The 19,661-nt window shown below is 39.5% G+C and overlaps 1 protein-coding gene across 1 annotated transcript; it reads left to right on the top strand.

The window, feature by feature from the left end:
• Positions 1 to 337: 337 nt before the first annotated feature.
• On the top strand, positions 338 to 19,203 carry LOC137128841 (alpha-2-macroglobulin-like). The gene is made up of 36 exons (XM_067507458.1): positions 338 to 441; positions 576 to 756; positions 889 to 1,045; positions 1,523 to 1,575; positions 2,171 to 2,191; positions 2,437 to 2,602; positions 2,721 to 2,805; positions 3,180 to 3,321; positions 3,563 to 3,680; positions 3,767 to 3,876; positions 3,983 to 4,150; positions 4,381 to 4,608; positions 5,162 to 5,225; positions 5,343 to 5,488; positions 7,521 to 7,670; positions 10,803 to 10,949; positions 11,051 to 11,141; positions 11,251 to 11,410; positions 11,634 to 11,859; positions 12,039 to 12,165; positions 12,239 to 12,360; positions 12,488 to 12,539; positions 13,003 to 13,086; positions 13,540 to 13,716; positions 14,003 to 14,078; positions 14,163 to 14,319; positions 14,774 to 14,848; positions 15,377 to 15,539; positions 15,631 to 15,818; positions 17,315 to 17,527; positions 18,022 to 18,146; positions 18,240 to 18,330; positions 18,428 to 18,496; positions 18,585 to 18,690; positions 18,822 to 18,863; positions 18,990 to 19,203. Exons 1-36 carry the CDS (start codon positions 356 to 358, stop codon positions 18,992 to 18,994), a joined length of 4,371 nt encoding a protein of 1,456 aa, XP_067363559.1. The 5' UTR covers positions 338 to 355; the 3' UTR covers positions 18,995 to 19,203.
• Positions 19,204 to 19,661: the final 458 nt, after the last annotated feature.

Genomic DNA, 19,661 nt, shown 5'->3' with positions numbered 1-19,661 from the left:
GTGTGCTGGTGTTTGTATGAACAGAATAAAAAAGACCAGTGTGAATTTTCTATCACAAGGACATTTCGAGAAAGTGAGGGCAGTTCTCACATTCTTACACCGCTTCAAAGAGCTGTTTGAAGGTTAACACCTGTTTTTAGTGTTAGTATTAGGTTTAGGTGAGGCACTGAGGGCGGCTCAAAAAACTGAGTTGGCACAGTTAAGTTAATTGATAGGAATTGCATTATGTCAGGAAATGTCCTTAGTTTCATGGCTAAAAAACGTCTGTGTTTGTGTTGGGGCGGGTCGGGGGTCGGTTTCTGTATTTGTGACTATTTAAATGTTGTTGACTCCCAAGGTTTCATGGCAATCAGCCATGGGTCTCAATGGGATTCAGATGTGCACGTGGACACTGTGTGTCTTTTTGAGCTGGATGTCTGTTTATCAAGTGCTGGCAGGACCGTAAGTTTGGCAGTACTGACTGAAAATACTACTTTTTAAAAAAGCTTTTTTTATGTTAACATTGAGTTTGCAGTTCTCCTGTCAGATTCTGTGAGGATAATATTAAACATGTGTTTATATGTTTCTGTCTGTAGACACTACATGGTTGCAGTTCCTGCTGTTATTCAAGCTGGAGCTGAAACCAAATTCTGTGCGAGTCTCCTGGAGCCAAGCGAGACTCTGGTCATGACTGTCACTTTATTGTCTGCGGAGAAAAGCAAAATTCTCCTCCAGAAGACATCGGACACAGCGTTTCATACCTGCACTGAGTTACAGGTCAGCTCTACAGGCTTAGTAATAAAATATTAATTATGTTGATTTCAGAACACATTAATAGAACATAACAAAGGCCAAATCATTTTACAATGCAATGTGCTTTTGTGTTTCAATAATAATTTTCTGTCACAGGCTCCTTCAGTGCAGCAAGAAGTGGTTCTGAACTTTGAGGTGGAGGTACGAGGTGACACGTTTTACTCAAAACAAAACAGGAAAGTTATGATCAAACCCTATCAACCAAAGACGTTTGTCCAAACGGATAAACCAATCTACCTCCCTGGACAAACAGGTAACCTTGACATAGAACATGCAGTCGCTTTCGAAAATTTCCAGAAACTTTTTAACATTTTGACAAACTGACATTCACTCGTTTACATAATTATTCAGGCGTTGAATCAATAGTTTGTAGAAGTCCCTCACAGCTCCAAATGTCAGAGTAAGTTGAGTAAGTGTCTACAGACGTCCCACACATGGGTTTGGGCAGTTTATCCCATTCTTCCTGACAGATCCTTGCATTTCTACAGTGTTTTATCTTTACACCACAGTGACACATATCTGACAGTTCTAGTTAGCTAACGTGGAAATTAAGACGGAGACATCGGCTGTTTACAGTAAAAAACCCAAACTACACAAAGTTAGCGGTACAAGGGGGCTGAATTGAAATGCATGTGTCCCAGTAATTAGTCAGTTGTTCTAGTAATCTGAGAGGATGTTTAACACTACTATAGATTCAATGTAAAAACTTATCCATTTGAATTTATCTCAGTGCATTTCAGGGCTGTCACACTGGACACCAAATTCAGACCTGTCAATCAGCCAGTGAGTATCTCTCCTTTCTTATGCATCTCCTATGTATTAGTATAACATTAGTTATGTAATACATGCCCCAGTGAAATAGGATACATAGACCAGCATGTTCAAAGCAAAGAGAGGTTATGCAATGAAGAGATGGACTTGTGTGTGTCCTGTTTAAACACAGTTACGTCACTAATCACTCAGCTCCTAAAGAAGGGTCAATAGTACAACCAGGGCTTCTAGTCAGACCATCTGTGCTGAGTTGACACATTTTTTATTCTTTTTTAAAAATGGAAAGGATGAAACCATACAAAAATATTAAATAGATGTATGTGTTTCCAGTCACTAATTTATAATGAATACAGATTCTCACAATGGCATTTTGTTTGTTGTGTGTTACATGCTTCATATTTTCATAAAGATAAGAGCTGAAGTCTAAACTGAGTGTGTTGGAGTCAGCAGTATATGTCTGTACAGTGATTGTAAAACACCTGAACACCTGCTGATTTTCACCAGTATCTGATTCCTTGGAAAAATGTTTTGTAAAAATGTTTAACCCAAATTGAGTAAACACTGTATGATGACAACTTGTCCTTCTCTCTGCCTTTTTCTTTTACAGTACAAGATCATTGAAATTGAGGTAAGAAAATGTCCTCACACAATTATTTCTCTTATAAATTCAGCATGTTAATCTTTTCGACACATGGAGAGCCCAAGACTTCTGAGTATGATGCTACTCTACAATTTATTTATGTTTTTGTTAATTCAGAGTAAATTTACAGTGAAGTAGTATTATTAGTTACAATACAATACAATCCTATTATTACTACTATTTCTTATTCAAACCATGAATACATGTTCCTTTCCATTTATTTCTTTAAACAGGATCCTAACAATAACCGGATTGGACGGTGGCTCAATGAAACATCCAACAGTAAAATATTGCAGCTTTCTTACTCCTTAAACTCTGAGGCTCGTGAAGGAATGTATGGAATTATTGTGTCAGTCGGTGAAGATAAAGTATATCATAACTTCAAAGTGGAGAAATATGGTATGTTAGAATTAATCTCTTCCTATTAATTTTCAACAATTTTAGATGAAAACTGAATTAAGTAAACCAAGTTGTCTCTAATGAAGCAAGAATGCTAATGACCATGTTTTGTCCACAGTTTTGCCTAAATTTGATGTTAAAATAGATGCACCTGATGCAGTGAGTATTGGGCAGGATGAAATCAAAGCTGAAATATGTGCAAAGTAAGAAAAATTTCTTTCTTCATAAATTCTAAATCACACTTTCAGAAGATCAGGAAACAGTTCCCTCACAAAGTATTGCAATGTCAGGCCGGTTTTTAGTATTGTATTTGCAGGCAATTGGGTTTAAGATCAAAATGAGACGTGAGCTAAGAATGTCAGCTTTCATTTGATACTATTTTCACATACTGTAGATTCATAAAACAATGTAGCAGCATTTGACTCAAATGACCAAAGATGTTAAACCCAAATGTCTTCAGTGCACAGCAAACACTATTGAATTGGCCTTGTCTTTTCAATACTTCTGGACAGGACTGTAGGTCATGTTTAGTGAGGGGATGACTTTTCAACAAAAATGATTGTCTTTATCTAATTAGATATACATATGGACAGTCTGTGCCTGGAAGTGTAAAAGTTGAGCTGTGCCGACCTCTTCAACATTATCCATTTATAATGTCCACTGAACATTCTGGGGAAGTCGATATTGTAACTGCCCCATGCCACAAGGAGACAAAGCAGGTACAGGTTTCTGCAAAGAGATTTAGGCTTTGACAGATCCAACATTCATGTTTTTAGATTGCACATATCTAAGATAATGTCCTTGTGTAGTTGTCAAGTCACAACCATCTAGTTTTCCTTAAACAGAAACTTTTCTTCAGAAATGTCCAGCAAAATATTAACATTTTAAATCAAATCTGTTTTTATGTTTTTCTATTTATTAATTCATGTACTTTATTTTTCTTTTTATTGTATTTTCTAGATGGACAAGAAAGGCTGTGCCACTTTTATTTTTGAGATGTCAACGTTTACAAAAATAGACCAAAAGTTACTTTTTGATGAACTGGTTCTCCTTGCTAATGTGGAAGAGGAGGGGACAGGCAAGTCTTATGTTATATTTATATATGAGTATTAATTAAAATACAGAACAGAAGCATGTATTTAAACAACATTTCCTCCCATACAGGTATTTCACACCCACAACAGAAGAAAATAACGATCTCATTTGTTGTTGGAAAGCTGTCTTTTATTGATACACCCAAGGTTTATCACCAAGGAACAAATGTGGAGGGAAAAGTGAGTTGGAAAATGTTAAATTGTTGTTCTGACTTTTCCAGTGTCACTCTGTAAACAAGGCAACTTTGTGGATCCCCTGATGACACAAACTTTGTGTTTTCAACAGGTTAAAGCAGTTTATTTCAATAATACACCCACCGCTGACATGGCAGTGTATCTGTTTGAGGGTGAGACGTGGTCATCACGTCTTTTACAAAATCTGACAACTGACAGCGATGGTGTTGCCACGTTCTCATTTAGCACAGCTAACTATAGTAGGGACATTGTGCTCGTGGTGAGTAAAGATTACACATAAAATGACTTTTTCACCATTATATGTCAGTGCCATGAAATTGCCTGCATGAATACCGGAGCCACAGCAGCTGGTGAACTGTTTGCTTTTTAACATTTTAAATAGCTTAATCTTACCCTGCTTGTATCTGAGCTCACTTTGCAGTATTTAGTTCACATCAACCACAATGACCTTGTGTATAATTTTTTATTTCTACATCTGTATCTGTGCAGATTAGCAACACACCAACATTTCAACACCATGGTTATAGAGTTGCAGATTATGAACGTGGAAATCACATACTTTCTCTGGCACAACAAGTCTCTCCTGATACTAAAACAGTCAGCTCCCTGGAGGTGAAGCAGAAAGATGAACCACTTTCCTGTGATGCAGAGGAAGAAATCTTCATTCAGTACACTATAGTTGGAGAGTCTCAAGGCTCTGTGGATGTGATGTATCTGGTGAGTGAATGGTTTTCATCAGTTCTATCTCAAACACTTGGATAATTTAAACATTATCCGAATTATTAAGGAATTGACACAACTAATCTAGATGAGTCAGGCTGGAGACACATAGGCCTAATATTTTCATAAAATTATGTTCAATGAGTATATTTAAAACATTTTTAGCATGACTTTGTTCATGTGTGAGAACAGGATCATGTACTTGTTGGTCAGATTGCTGAAGTTCACACTGAGTTCAGCTGTTGTGGTAACTAAAGCAGCAAAGAACTAGTTTTGTTTAGGATTTCAGTTTTTAGTATTTCAAAGGACTAGATCTTCATCAGTCATGTGTAAACTGTAGACAAGACTGAACTTGTTGCAAAGCAGTACAAAGACTTTGCATTTCATATTTATGTGCTATATGATATTTTATGCACTTTTTGAACCTTGGTTGAAGAGCAAAGAAGTAACATTCAACATACAACTATGTTTCATGGTGTATCCTGTTGAATGGACTGAAGGTTTAGTGTTACATTACTCATTATTTCTTATTATCTCTCAATTTCTCCAGGTTTTATCCAGAGGAGCCATAGCTTTGCAAGGACATACACATATTGAAGTGCAGGATAAATCAGGTGGGAACAGACTGGTTTTAATCATAAATTCGGGGTATTACATTTTTAAAGTGTTCTTTACATTAGCAGCGCCGTTGATCTATGGATGCATAAAAATGATCTGGTTTGTTGTTTTAGTGAATGAAGGTGAGGTGTCTTTCAAGCTGAAAGTGTCTCCAGACATGGCACCAGAAGTCCAGGTTGTAGTTTATGCCATTCTCCCCAGCGAGAGAGTCGTCGCAAAGAGTGCTGACTTCTCCACTGAGAAGTGCTTTGGTCACAAGGTCAGTGAGGCAAGAAGACTTTTGGCAACAACAGCTCATCAGATGTAGCTGTGGAATTAGTGTATGTTCTGTATTAGCTGCTTCAGAGTTAACACGTCAAACTGTTGATGTTCAGCACGTCACCATCATGTACCATGGAACATTTCTATAAATGCTTACTCTCAACTGTTGATTGTGTGAAAGTACAGGCACATGCAACTTTTCAATTCTACCATATTATTCCATCCATTCATATCAAAGTATGATCAAGACTTAAGAAACAGAGATACAGATATTGATTTTACTAATGTACACACGCCATCAGCATTGCTATAATTTGTTATTGGTAAAGATGTAAAGAGTAAAATTATTTTTTGATTCATGCTAATCTTATAACAAACACCAATTCAATTCAATTCAACTTTATTTATATAGCGCCAATTCACAACAATGTAATCTCAAGGCACTTTACAGAATAAAGTCAAGACTATAAAAATGTATAGAGAGAACCCATCATTTCCCCTTGAGCAAGCCCCAGGCTTCCTGGAAAGGAAAAACTCCCTTTAACAGAAGAAACCTCAAGCAGAACCAGACTCAGGGTGGACGGCCATCTGCCTTGACCGGTAAGGGAGAATGGAAAGTGAAGAGAGAAAATAAAAGAGCAACAAAATCAACAACAAAACATCGGGCGGGTTTGGTGGGACCAGTAGCTGCATGCTGTAAAACATCCAGCCTCAAAGCCGGGGACACCTGCAGAAAGGGACAGAGAGTGGGGGACAGCGAGGTCATTCTGTCATCACTAGTGTGGAGAGCTGGTTCTAGCTTGACAGATAGCTAACAGGTCCCTTCAGTAAACACCCAGCATGTAGTTTTTGAGTTTAGAACTTTACTGAAAAAAGCACTGTGAAACTGCAATACAAAATAAATATGAGTCACAAATAGTTTCATTTTTACACACATGCGAAGTCATTAAAAGAAAAAAATTAGGCTGGTTACAAATCAAAACTTATAACAGAAGTGCACTTAGCAGTTAAAGTCAACTCATAATTAGCCCGATGCTAACATACATGGAAAATCCCTTAGACATGCGACTGCAATTAGCAGCGTAACGTTTTATCATAATTGCAGATAAACCACAAAATAACCATCTTAATACGAGCATATGATATGAGTGTTAAACTTAACAGACTTCGTACTTACAGACATATGTTCTTTAGATTGTCTGCTGACTGTTGAACTAATCTTTTGAACTTCCGGTTACAATGTCAACTACAGTAAGCCAGATAAGACAATTTTAAGCAACCCATTCCCTCCTTATGAGTGGCAGCACAGAGGTAGAAAGACAACTACGGGAGAAAACACACAGAGTTAATGTCATACATTGGGGAGTTGGTCCCCCACAGTCTAAGCCTATAGCAGCATAACTGTAACTAACTAAGCCTTATTAAAGAAGAAGGTTTAGAGAGGGTGTCTGCTTCCTGAATTTGAACTAGGAGCTGGTTCCACAGGAGAGGAGCTTGATAGCTAAAGGCTCTGCCTCCCATTCTACCTTTGGAAATTCTGGGAACCACAAGTAGGCCTGCATTCTGAGATCGAAGTGGTCTACTGGGATGATATGGTGCTATGAGGTCTTCTATATATGATGGAGCCTGACCGTTAAGAGCTTTATATGTAAGAAGCAGGGTTTTAAATTCTATTATAGATTTAATGGGAAGCCAATGGAGAGAAGCTAGTGAAGGTGAAATATGATCTCTCTTGTTAGTTCCAGTCAGCACTCTTGCTGCAGCATTTTGCATTATTGCAGGCTCTTTAGGGAGTTACTGAGGCATCCTGAAAGTAGGGAATTACAGTAGTCCAACCTAGAAGTAACAAATGCATGGACCAGTTTTTTCCCCAACACTTTGAGATAGGATGCTCCTAATTTCTTTCCTAATCTGTCCCCTAATTTTACCAGTGTTCCATAGGTGGAAGAAGGCTATTCTAGAGATTTGTTTTATGTGTGAGGTAAAGGACACCACAATACTGAAATTTGTGTTATGTGTGTGTGTGTCAGGTGTCCTTGGAGTTTTCTCCATCCTCAGCTGTCCCAGGAGAGGAGACCACCATGCAGGTGACAGCTGAGCCCGACTCTCTGTGTGGTGTCAGTGCTGTCGACCAGAGTGTCCTCATCAAGGAACCATGGAAGATTCTGGATGCAGATAAGGTATCTCTACAATCAAACACAAACAGATGTTTACATACTTTAGGTTTAGTGTCCTCTACTTATTTTTATTTATATAATGCAACCGCAAGGGGGCACAAGCCAGTGTCTTCTTGTGCCAGTCCCAAGTCTGGATAAATGCAGAGGGTTGTGGCAGGAAGGGCATCCGACGTAAAACACATGTTTTACCATGGGTCAGATAGGAAGAGAAATGGAGTAGGAGTTATATTGAAAGAGGATTTTGTGAGGAATGTTTTAGAGGTGAAAAGAGTATCAGACAGGTTGATGAGTTTAAAGCTGGAAGTTGAAGGGGTGATGTTCAATGTTGTGAGTGGTTATGCCCCACAGGTAGGATGTGAGTTAGAAGAGAAGGAGAAATTCTGGAGTGAGTTAGATGAAGTGATGCAGAGCATCCCCAGAGGTGAGAGAGTTGTCATTGGTGCAGATTTCAATGGGCATGTAGGTGAAGGGAACAGAGGTGATGAGACTGTTATGGGCAGGACAAGAACGCAGAAGGTCAGATGGTGGTTGACTTTGCAAAGAGGATGGAAATGGCTGTAGTAAACACTTTCTTTCAGAAGAGGCAGGAACATAGGGTGACGTACAAGAGCGGAGGGAGAAGCACTCAGGTAGACTACATCTTGTGTAGACGTTGTAATCTGAAAGACATCAGTGACTGTAAAGCATTGGTAGGGGAGAGTGTAGCCAGACAACACAGGATGGTGGTGTGTAAAATGATGCTGGTGGTGAGGAAGATAAGGAGGACTAAGGCAGAGCAGAGGACGAAGTGGTGGAAGTTGAAAAAGGAAGAATGTCGTTTAGTTTTCAGGGAGGAGCTGAGACAGACTCTGGGTGGTTTGGAGGTGCTTCCAGATGACTGGACTACTACAGCTAATTTGATCAGGGAGACAGGTAGGAGGGTACTCGGTGTGTCATCTGGAAAGAGGAAAGCGGACAAGGAGACTTGGTGGTGGAACGAGGAAGTTCAGGAGTGTATACAGAGAAAGAGGTTAGCTAAGAAGAAGTGGGACACTGAGAGGACTGAAGAGAGTAGACAGGAGTACAGGGAGATACAGCGTAAGGTGAAGGTAGAGGTGGCAAAGGCCAAACGAAGAGCATATGAGGACTTGTATGCTAGGTTGGACACTAAAGAGGGAGAGGTGGATTTGTACAGGTTGGCCAGACAAAGAGATAGAGATGGAAAGGATGTGCAGCAGGTTAGGGTGATTAAAGATAAGGATGGAAATGTATTGACAGGTGCCAGGAGTGTGATGGGAAGATGGAAGGAGTACTTTGAAGAGTTGATGAACGAGGAAAATGAAAGGGAACGAAGAGTAGAAGAGGTGACTGGTGTGGAGCAGGAAGTAGCAAAGATTAGTAAGAGTGAAGTGAGGAGGACATTGAAGAGGATGAAGAGCAGAAAGGCAGTTGGTCCTGATGACATACCTGTGGAGGTATGGAAGTGTCTAGGAGAGGTGGCAGTAGAGTTTTTGACTAGTTTGTTTAACAAGATCTTGGAGAGTGAGAGGATGCCAGAGGACTGGAGGAAAAGTGTACTGGTACCAATTTTTAAGAACAAGGGAGATGTGCAGAGCTGTGGCAACTACAGAGGAATAAAGCTGATGAGTCACACAATGAAGTTGTGGGAAAGAGTAGTGGAAGCTCGGCTAAGGGCAGAGGTGAACATTTGTGAGCAGCAATATGGTATCATGCCAAGAAAGAGTCCAACAGATGCAGTATTTGCTTTGAGGACGCTGATGGAGAAGTACAGAGAGGGTCATAGGGAGTTGCATTGTGTCTTCGTAGATTTAGAAAAAGCGTATGACAGGGTGCCGAGAGAGGAGCTGTGGTATTGTATGAGGACGTCTGGAGTGGCAGAGAAGTATGTTAGAGTGGTGCAGGACATGTATGAGAGCTGTAGGACAGTGGTGAGGTGCTGTAGGTGTGACAGAGGAGTTCAAGGTGGAGGTGGGTCTGCATCAAGGATCGGCTTTGAGCCCCTTCTTGTTTGCTCTGGTGATGGACAGACTGACAGATGAGGTTAGACAAGAATCTCCATGGACTATGATGTTTGCAGATGACATTGTTATTTGTAGTGAGAGCAGGGAGCAGGTGGAGGAAAATCTAGAGAGGTGGAGGTTTGCTCTGGAAAACAGAGGAATGAAGCTAAGCCGCAGCAAGACAGAATACATGTGTGTCAATGAGAGGGACCCAGGTGGAATGGTGAGGTTACAGGGAGCAGAGGTGAAGAAGGTGCAGGACTTTAAGTACTCAGGGTCAACGGTTCAGAGCAACGGTGAGTGTGGAAAAGAGGTGAAGAGGCGAGTGCAGGCAGGTTGGAACGGGTGGAGAAAAGTTTCAGGTGTGTTGTGTGATAAAAGAGTATCAGCGAGAATGAAAGGAAAGGTGTTCAAGACGGTGGTGAGACCAGCAATGTTGTTCGGCTTAGAGACTGTTGCACTGAAGAAAAGACAGGAGGCAGAGCTGGAGGTAGCAGAGCTTAAGATGTTGAGGTTCTCTTTGGGAGTGACGAGGATGGACAGGATCAGGAATGAGGACATCAGAGGGACAGCTCATGTTAGATGTTTTGGAGATAAAGTCAGAGAGGCCAGATTGAGGTGGTTTGGACATGTTCAGAGGAGAAACTGTGAATATATCGGTAGAAGGATGCTGAGGTTGGAGCTGCCAGGCAGGAGGTCTAGAGGAAGACCAAAGAGGAGATGTATGGATGTAGTGAGGGAGGACATGAAGTTAGTTGGTGTGAGTGAAGAGGATGCAGAGGATAGAGTTAGATGGAGGCACATGATTCGCTGTGGCGACCCCTGAAAGGGAGCAGCCGAAAGGAAAAGAAGAAGACTTATTTTTTTTATATAGGTATTTTTTGTATTGGTAACATCAGTTCCTTAAAAAAAATGTTTTATTGTGCTTCTTGTTCTGTGACCCAGTTTTTTTGCCTGAACTTTTTTTTTACGATCATGTTACTGTAATTATAATGCTATAGAGAAGTTATTATTATGTATTTTTCTGATAGGCACTACACCGGTGGTAAATGATTAGGATTAAAAGATGTACTTATCAATCAGATCTTCTGACTGAGAAAGAGTTAAAATCCTTGGACTGTGTTTACATTTTCAGATCTTTAACTTGCTGCCTGTCAGGAAAGTTTCCCATATTCCATATGAGGTTAAAGATCCCGAAGAATGTTTGACTGTGAGAACAAGAAGATACATTATACCCTATGCTAGATATCGCCAGAGAAACGATGCTCAGACAATTTTCGAGGTATTTCTTTCACAAAAATCCATTTACAATATCAAGAATATTACCTTTATGTTTTACATTACAAGAGATAACTGATGTTTGTATATGGTTGGATTATCTAGAACATCGGACTGAAGATGGCAACAAACTTATTGATTCGAATGCCTTCATGTCTAAAGTACAAAGGAATCCATTACCACCGGGGACACTATGGTGACCTTTTTTGAGCTTTTTCACACACTCAATACCTACAAACATTAAAACAGTCGAATATGTTTTTGCTGTTCTCTGTTTGTGACTCAAAACTATTGATTTGTTTCAGGAATTCCAAACAGAGGTGACATAGCTGGAGGGGCAGTGGCAATGTTGGTTCCTGGTTTTGTTGCAGGAAGGATGGCACCATTTGTCCCTATTTCTACACCAGTAGTGACAGTTCGCACTTTCTTCCCTGAGACTTGGATATGGGACCTGGTGGAAGTTGGGTAAGATTTCTGAGTTTCTATCTGTCTGAGATCTCAAGAAATCTTTATATGAAATAATTTAATATTTAGATATTTTACATCAGATTAACTACGATATGTTAGTATTATCAGTGCATTTAATCCAAACCATTGAAAATATATACATACTGTGCTCTATTGATCTCAGTTAATAAAGTATGTTTTTCTAGCTAATAGATGTGATTCTGTGTAATTGCTGGTCCAGAGAGTCTGGAACAAAGGATGTGTCCCTCACTGTCCCAGACACCATCACTACATGGGAGACAGAGGCTTTCTGTTTGTCCCCTCAAGGATTTGGTTTGGCTCCGCGTAAAGAAATCAAGGTCTTCCAGCCGTTCTTCCTGGAGCTCACCCTGCCCTACTCCATCATCCGGGGGGAGCACTTTGAGCTGAAGGCGACTGTCTTCAACTACCTGACCAGCTGCATCATGGTAATCAGTGCTTGTGTTTCAATGTGAATATCAACATGTTAACATGCTCGTAACACCTGGCCATGTGATCTATGAACCTCACCTAGGGCTGCTGACATCTGGCTTTAGTACTGATCATTCTGAATCGTATTTAGCACAAGTCTCAAATTTGTAATCACATGATTGTGTCTTGTGAACAGGTCAGTGTGACTCCAGCACCCTCCTCAGATTACACCCTCACCCCTCTCTCTGCTGACCAGTACACATCCTGTCTGTGCGGCAATGAACGCAAGACTCTCAGCTGGAAAATGGCTCCCTCAGTCTTAGGTGAGAGTCAAACAGTCATTCACACCCACACTGAAATTTTCCAGATCTACAAGAGTGATTTTACTTTTTCTAGGGACCGTGAATGTGTCTGTGACTGCTGAGGCTGTGACTTCCCATGTTTCATGTGACAACGAGGTTGTGAGTGTGCCAGAAAGAGGTCGTGTTGATGTGGTCTCAAAATCTCTCATTGTAAAGGTTGGTGACATACAAACAATGATAAAGTCAGTTATAAACAATAAAACATTTTATTTAATTGGATTTAAAATATTTTTATTAATGGAACTGATACTTCAACTCCATTTCCAATCTTCTTCCATTGCAGGCTGAGGGAACAGAGATAACAAAGAACTACAACTGGCTCCTCTGTCCAAAAGGTCAGGATGGTTTATACCAGAAATGATCCCTCAAACTAAAATACATTAGGAAAAATAGACTCTTGCAGTATTATAAGATTATTTGAATTACACACTTATTTTAGCACATTTCATGAGTCCACTTTGGTAAAACAAGCCTGGAAATGGTGCTGTTAAGGTTATTGTTGGACACTTAAAGCACAAAGAGGTGGATTTGGTCTAACAGTACCACAGCTGACGTGGTGTGAAGAAACAGCATGTCAGGATAGAAGAAAACTAGTCATAAAGGAGACTCAGGGGCAAGAAGAGGCTGCTAGATTTTAAAGCACAGCAGGATGACTGGATAAAGTGGGGAAGTGTAGAAAAGAAACTTGCAGGGACACGTGATAAAAGAACATTTGTACTAGCTTGAATGTGCATTGTCATTAAGTTACATTAATTGAGTTTCCCATCTGTAAGGTGATTTTTTTATTTCTGTCCACAGAAGAAGTTTTGACAGAGGAAATTGACATACAACTCCCAGAGAATGTGATTGATGGATCTGCGCATGCTTCACTATCTGTTCTGGGTAAACCCATGTACACATTTTAATTGAGGGCTTTAACAAAAAGAAATAATGCAAGTTAACAGGATTCTCATTAAAAGGAGAATCAATATCTGCAAATTACTTCTGTAACTCGTTTGTTCTTCTGTGGATATCATGCTTTGCTTACCATGGTTGTTAAACATTTTTAAATTGTTGCACTTTCATACGATACAGAAAGCAAATTTATAAAGTAACAAATGTACTTGTCCTGTGCACATGTATAGAAACATCCAACTACTATCATGTAGCAGGACTGAATGTACTGGACAAAATTGTTATGCAAAATGTATCACAATTTTAACAATCAGATTTTAATTGAATTACTTGATTGATAACTCCACTTATTAAATTAGATTTTGAGGGAAAAAAAATGTCTTTTAGTGGTGTAACCGTGTAAAAACATAAACTTTGGTATGATCAAGTGTTTTCGTGCAGGTGACATCCTGGGTCGAGCCCTGCAGAACCTGGATGGACTGCTGCAGATGCCGTATGGATGTGGGGAGCAGAACATGGCGCTCCTAGCCCCCAACATCTACATCCTGCAGTACCTGAAAGGCACACAGCAGCTGACACCAGCCATCAGGGAAAAGGCCACTAACTTCCTCACTAGTGGTGAGTTAAACACTAAAGGCACATGAGAACCTGAAGCAGCCAGATCAGAATAAGAATGCATTGTGCATGTTGTGGTCCATATGCAGTCATACAAAAGTTGCATTAATGTGATGCATCATCATCACATCATCTTGACAAAAGGGAAGATTGTCAGAAGGTTTCTCTGTCAACTCCAATAAATGTATAAAATCCCCTAAACGATTACGTCTGAATCAAATTCCTTTCAAATTTGACAGTGAAGATAGTAATTAATTAATTAAGTTAATAAGCTTGTTTTTTTACACAGGCTACCAGAGACAACTGAACTACAAACATCCTGATGGTGCTTACAGCACATTTGGATCAGGAACAGGGAACACTTGGTGAGAACATCGCTGACCAATATATTTATACAATGTGTCTTAGTTTGTCACTTTATATATGAATTTAGTTTTACTTTTCCTCAGGTTGACCGCTTTTGTGCTGAGATCTTTTGCCAAAGCTCAGTCTTTCATCTACATTGACCCAACAAAGATTGAAGAGTCTAAAACTTGGCTGGAGGTTAAACAACAAGAAAATGGCTGTTTTGAACAGTCAGGCAAACTCTTTAACAACAGAATGAAGGTAAACTGACAGTACAGTTTGTAGACTAATGACTGATGCTACTTCAGACTAAGAACAAGTTAGAGATGTTTATTTTCATCTAGAGTTAAATGCAGATGCATCATCATGGCTTAAATCTACAACATAGTCATAACTAATGCCGGGGCAGCAGTGGCTCAGTTGTAGGCTCAATTGGTAGGGTGGCCCCCCACTGACCATAGGGTTGGAGGTTCCCGCCCTGCTCTTCCCAACCACATCTGAAAGGGTCCCTGGGCAAGACACTAAACCCCCAACAGCCCATCCCCATCCTCAACTGCAAAGTGCAGGTCCAACCCCAGTAGAAACATTTACATGCAGGCTAATAATTTGTGATCTGTGGTGACCCTAAACGATAAGACACAAGGACAAAAAATTCCATCCAGTATGTTGGAGGTCGAGTCATGATAAAGTCTGAATGGTGCCTTTCTCTCTACAGGGTGGTGTGTCTGATGAAGTGACTCTCAGTGCTTATATCACTGCTGCCTTCTTGGAGATGAACGTGTCAGCAAACGTGAGTAGACCCTGTAACCACATTACTAATCTTATTACAACAGCACATGCTGCATGTATAAACAGATTTTCAGTAACCATGTGTCTTAAGTGCTTGTAAACTGATTCCCTGCTTACCTGGTTAGCTGCAACTGGTAAAGACAGTAAAACTCTGTTCAGAACTGATGACATATTTTAAGAACTATATATAAAAAAAGTTGTTACTGGAATCAGGGCCTGTATCCACATTAACCAGTCCCTACAGGATTTCACTAACCTTTTTCTTATTGTTGGGACCTAAAATTCCAGATGTTATAAAATTGTGATGCTTTTTGCAATGTGTTTATGATGTTTTTAATGGGAAGGTTGCACAGAATCAGGGATCACAGTGTTACAGACAAAGAAGACTGCTACTGCTTAGTCGTGGTAACATTGATTCTTTTAAAATATATATTTGCCTTTGGTCCTTGAAAGGTAATAATGGATTATACAGTAATATTCAGGATAAGTTCACAGTTTAATAACCATATGATGGTTAAATCTATTACAGAGTCCTGTTATGACAAAGAGCCTGTTGTGCCTCAAGAAGTCCATCAATGACCTCAGCAACACCTACACTACAGCTCTGCTGGCGTACGTCTTCACCCTGGCAGGAGACATGGAGACGCGAGCTCATCTTCTGCAGCACCTAGACTCAGTAGCATTGGATGAAGGTGAGACATCACATTAAAGGAAATCATGGTGACTTCATTACTGTGACTGTGAGGGACATGACACCTGTTTGTCTGTGGGTGGTTGTTTTAGGAGGATTCCTGCACTGGTCTCAGACTGCAACAGAAACATCAGCCTCTCTGTCTGTGGAGATCAGCTCCTATGTGCTACTCGCCAAACTCAGTGCCTCCCCTACAGCTGAAGACTTGGGCTACAGCTCCCGTATCGTCAGGTGGCTGACGGGGCAGCAGAACCATTACGGAGGCTTCTCCTCCACACAGGTACAGGCCAAACAGTGAATTAAAAAGGCAATATTCTACAATTAAAGCAGGGCTAAAGAGTGAATTGGAAAATTTTTTCACACCTGTGATCTAAAGTTCAAGTTTAGCCACATCATTGTTTTGTGAACATCATGCACAGTGGCAGGAAAAATAACTGAAACATTTGAAATTTTGTGTAAATTGATCATAAAATGTGATCCGATCTGCAGCAAAGTTAGAAAAAATTACAGTAAACTCAATATTTCTAATCTGATAAGACAACTAGTCATCATCTATAATGGCTTTATTAAACACAGCCAATAAACAAAGAAAGTGGAAAGAGAAACAGCAATAGTGTTGTAACTACTGGTTGAATCAGCTTTGGCAGCAATAACCTCATGCAAGCACTTGCTGTAGCTGTGGATTAGACCTGCACAATGTTCAGGAGCAATTTTGGACTATTCTTCCGTAAAGACCTGCTTCAGTTCAGTCAAATCCTGGTGTGAACGGTTCTCTTGAGGTCATTCAATAGCAATCCACGCTCCTCCAGTGCTGCAGCCCTGCTCGTTTTGCAATATCCCTGCACTACTAGTCAATCAGAGGCTGGGGGAGCTGTGGGAGCACTGGTTTAGGGTATTTGTCCTGCTGCACCACGCAGCTCCTTCTTCTGAGCTTCTGTTACATTATCTGTGTTTTGTGTATCTTTAACTCATGAACAGAGGTGTCAACTAACTGAGTCTTTGAAGTCTTTAGCTGTTTCTCTGTGGCTCTTTTTACCTCATCGAAGATTCTGCTTTGTACGTCTGGAATGATCTTGGCTGGGTGGGCACTTATATAGAGAGACCCATACTACCAAATCATATCCAATGTGACAATGAGACAATGTGTCTGACACACTGACATTGAGCGTTTTTATGAGACACGTGACTCCAGTTGATATTTAGTGACATCAGAAGACTAGTGTCAGCATTACTTTATGTTTAGTGGGAATTTTTAAAAAAACACATGAAAGATCATCAACCTAGAAATATTGTGTTTGTTTACAGTAAATCAGTGACTGAAGATCTGATCACATTTTATAATCAATCGGGCAGAAAATTGTGAAGTGTTCACTTACTTTTTCTTGCCATTTTCTCTAAAATTGCAGCTTATTAAAACCGCCTCCATTTCATTGTAGTATTTTCAATTTCAGCCACTTTAAATGGATATAAAATGTTTCATTAAAATTCCCTACTTCATAATCGTAATCAAACTATAAAACAATGAATAAATCCTTTTCTTTTTGGAAAGACAAGAGACAGTTTAGACATATAAAGTTTCTGTAGAGCAAACGTTCTCCTGCTTTTCCCAGTGTCCATGAATGTTTCCACCCAAAACACAACTACACTGTGAGAAATAAGGGTCAGTGCTATACAGCTGTAGAAGTTTCTATTAAGAACTATTATTTATTTAACGTTTATATAGTTTCAGCCACATATTTTGTGTGTGTGTGTGTGTGTGTGTGTGTGTGTGTGTAGGACACAGTGGTGGCTCTCCAGGCTCTGGCTCTCTACTCCACTCTGGTGTTCAGTCCAGAAGGTTCCAGCACAGTGACGGTCCAGTCTCCCAGTGGCCAGCTGACATTTGATGTGAACCAGGACAACAAACTGCTCTACCAGGAGAAGATGCTGCAAGATGTGACAGGAAAGTACAGCCTGGAGGTGAAGGGCAGTGCATGTGCTTCAATGCAGGTCAGTCAACACTGGAAGTTTTCCTGTTTCTTTTTCTTTAATATACAGCACATACAATTATTTCAAACAAGGGATTAGCAACAAACCATATGTTTTATTTACATTCATTTTCTTACTACATTGTAATTTCAGGGCTGTGATACAAAGGGTGCCATGTTCTATGTTGTTTAATAATTTATAAATTGGAAAAATAATAATAATATATGTAAATAGGAGGAAATAGCTTAAAATATTCTTCACTCTTTTTGACTTGGCTTCCTGCATCATTCTTCATTTTCTCTCTGGTACATGAAACAACACATGCTCACCAACCCATAGCAAATTTCATGCAACATCCTGAAACAAGTATATGAAAAACGGAACACTTGTAAAAAAAAAAGGTGGTGCTTAAAGGAAACGTCATTAATCTGGTCATAAAACAATCTAATCAAAGATTATTATTGACATACTTGTTTTTATGAATATAAAACTTTGCTTGTGAACCTGTTTCCCAGCTTTCTCTTCACTATAACATCCCAACTCCTACTGATGTCACCACTCTGAGTGTGGAGGTCAAACCAAATGCCGACTGCACCAGTGAATCTCACAGACCTAGACTCACTCTGACTCTAAAATCCCTGTAAGATTCAAGTTACAGCAAACAAGTATCAGAACCATGAAAAACAAGGTGAAATCTCACTGAGTAACATCATTCTTTTATGGCTCATTACAGATACAGTGGAGAGGAGAACAGTACAAACATGGTGATCCTGGACATCAAAATGCTGTCTGGGTTTGTCCCACACCCAGACTCTTTGAAGAGTGTGAGTTAATACAGATACCTTTACTGGATGTTCTGGGAAAGTCATTGATGTTGATAAAGTTGATAAAAACCTAATATACTCATTGTAATATCATCAGCTCCAACGTGCCCTGCTGGTGGATCGTGTTGAACAAAAGGAAGATCATGTTCTGGTGTACATACGAGAGGTGAGAGGCATTTACAGCGAGGCTCAAAAGATGATGATCTGCAAATCTGTCTCTGATGTTGTCTGTCTTTTTTGTTTTTAACCAACAGTTACCAAAGGACATACCAATCAACCACAGCTTAGAGCTCGTACAGGAGGTCCCAGTGCAGAGCCTGAAGCCAGCTGTGGTCCAGATTTATGACTACTACCAGCCAAGTAAAGCAGACACTGTGATCTCCTATACAACCCTGAATCTTTTTACTGACAACAAAACACACAATGTGAATTCATTTGAAATGTTGGAAACACACACAAAACTTAACTTTTTGATTTTCTTTTTCTCTCAGGTGATCAGGCAGAGACAGAATACATCTACCCATGTGCTGCAGGTAAGAGTCCAAAATAACGTTTCTGATATGAATTTAAAGGCCAAAAGAGCACAAACAGCACGTTATCTACTGAATATATCATAAATTAGTCAGAACAACAGTTTTGATTTTTCTTTTCTTTTGCAGCTTAAAGAGGGACGTGTGGTCAGTCCTCATCAATGATTCACATATTTAAAAAGTCCATTTTACTAAAGCAATGTGCTTTGTGACTCCATGTCTGTTTGTGTAAACGTATACAGTTACTGTGTATTTCACAACAAACCTTTCAGCTGTGTGGCTATTTTTTTCTAGAATTACATTTATGCATATTGGACAATTAAACAATGTGAATCCCCCACTACACATGGTGTTGGTTGTTTTCTACAGGTTGGTGTTTCTTTGTATTTATCCCAGTATTTCATCCACTGATCAGAAACAAAGTTGTGCAGGTCAGCTTAGTCTGAGAAGTATAAATATATTCAAAAGTGTTCATATGACTTTTTAAGGAATAATTAATTTTGAATTTTAGACTTGGAGTTTAGTTATTAAAAGAAATGCATTTCTCACTGTTAGCTAACACACATGCAGTGGATACAAGAAGTCTACACACCGCTGTTAAAATGCCAGTATTTTGAGATGCAAAAAAATTGGTACAATATAAATCACTCCAGAATTATTTTCTAATTAATCTGTGCAATTCATATAAAAACAGACTAATAACGTTGGGTAAAGTGGTCAAAAAATATAAAATAAAACTATGTTTATGCTCTAGTATAAATATCCACTATAAACTAGCACCTTTTGATTTATGACAATATT

Source organism: Channa argus, chromosome 6, assembly GCF_033026475.1.
Source record: "Channa argus isolate prfri chromosome 6, Channa argus male v1.0, whole genome shotgun sequence".
NCBI classification, from domain to species: domain Eukaryota; kingdom Metazoa; phylum Chordata; class Actinopteri; order Anabantiformes; family Channidae; genus Channa; species Channa argus.
Note: the sequence above shows the minus strand (reverse complement) of the source record. Positions and strands in the feature narration are given on the sequence as shown.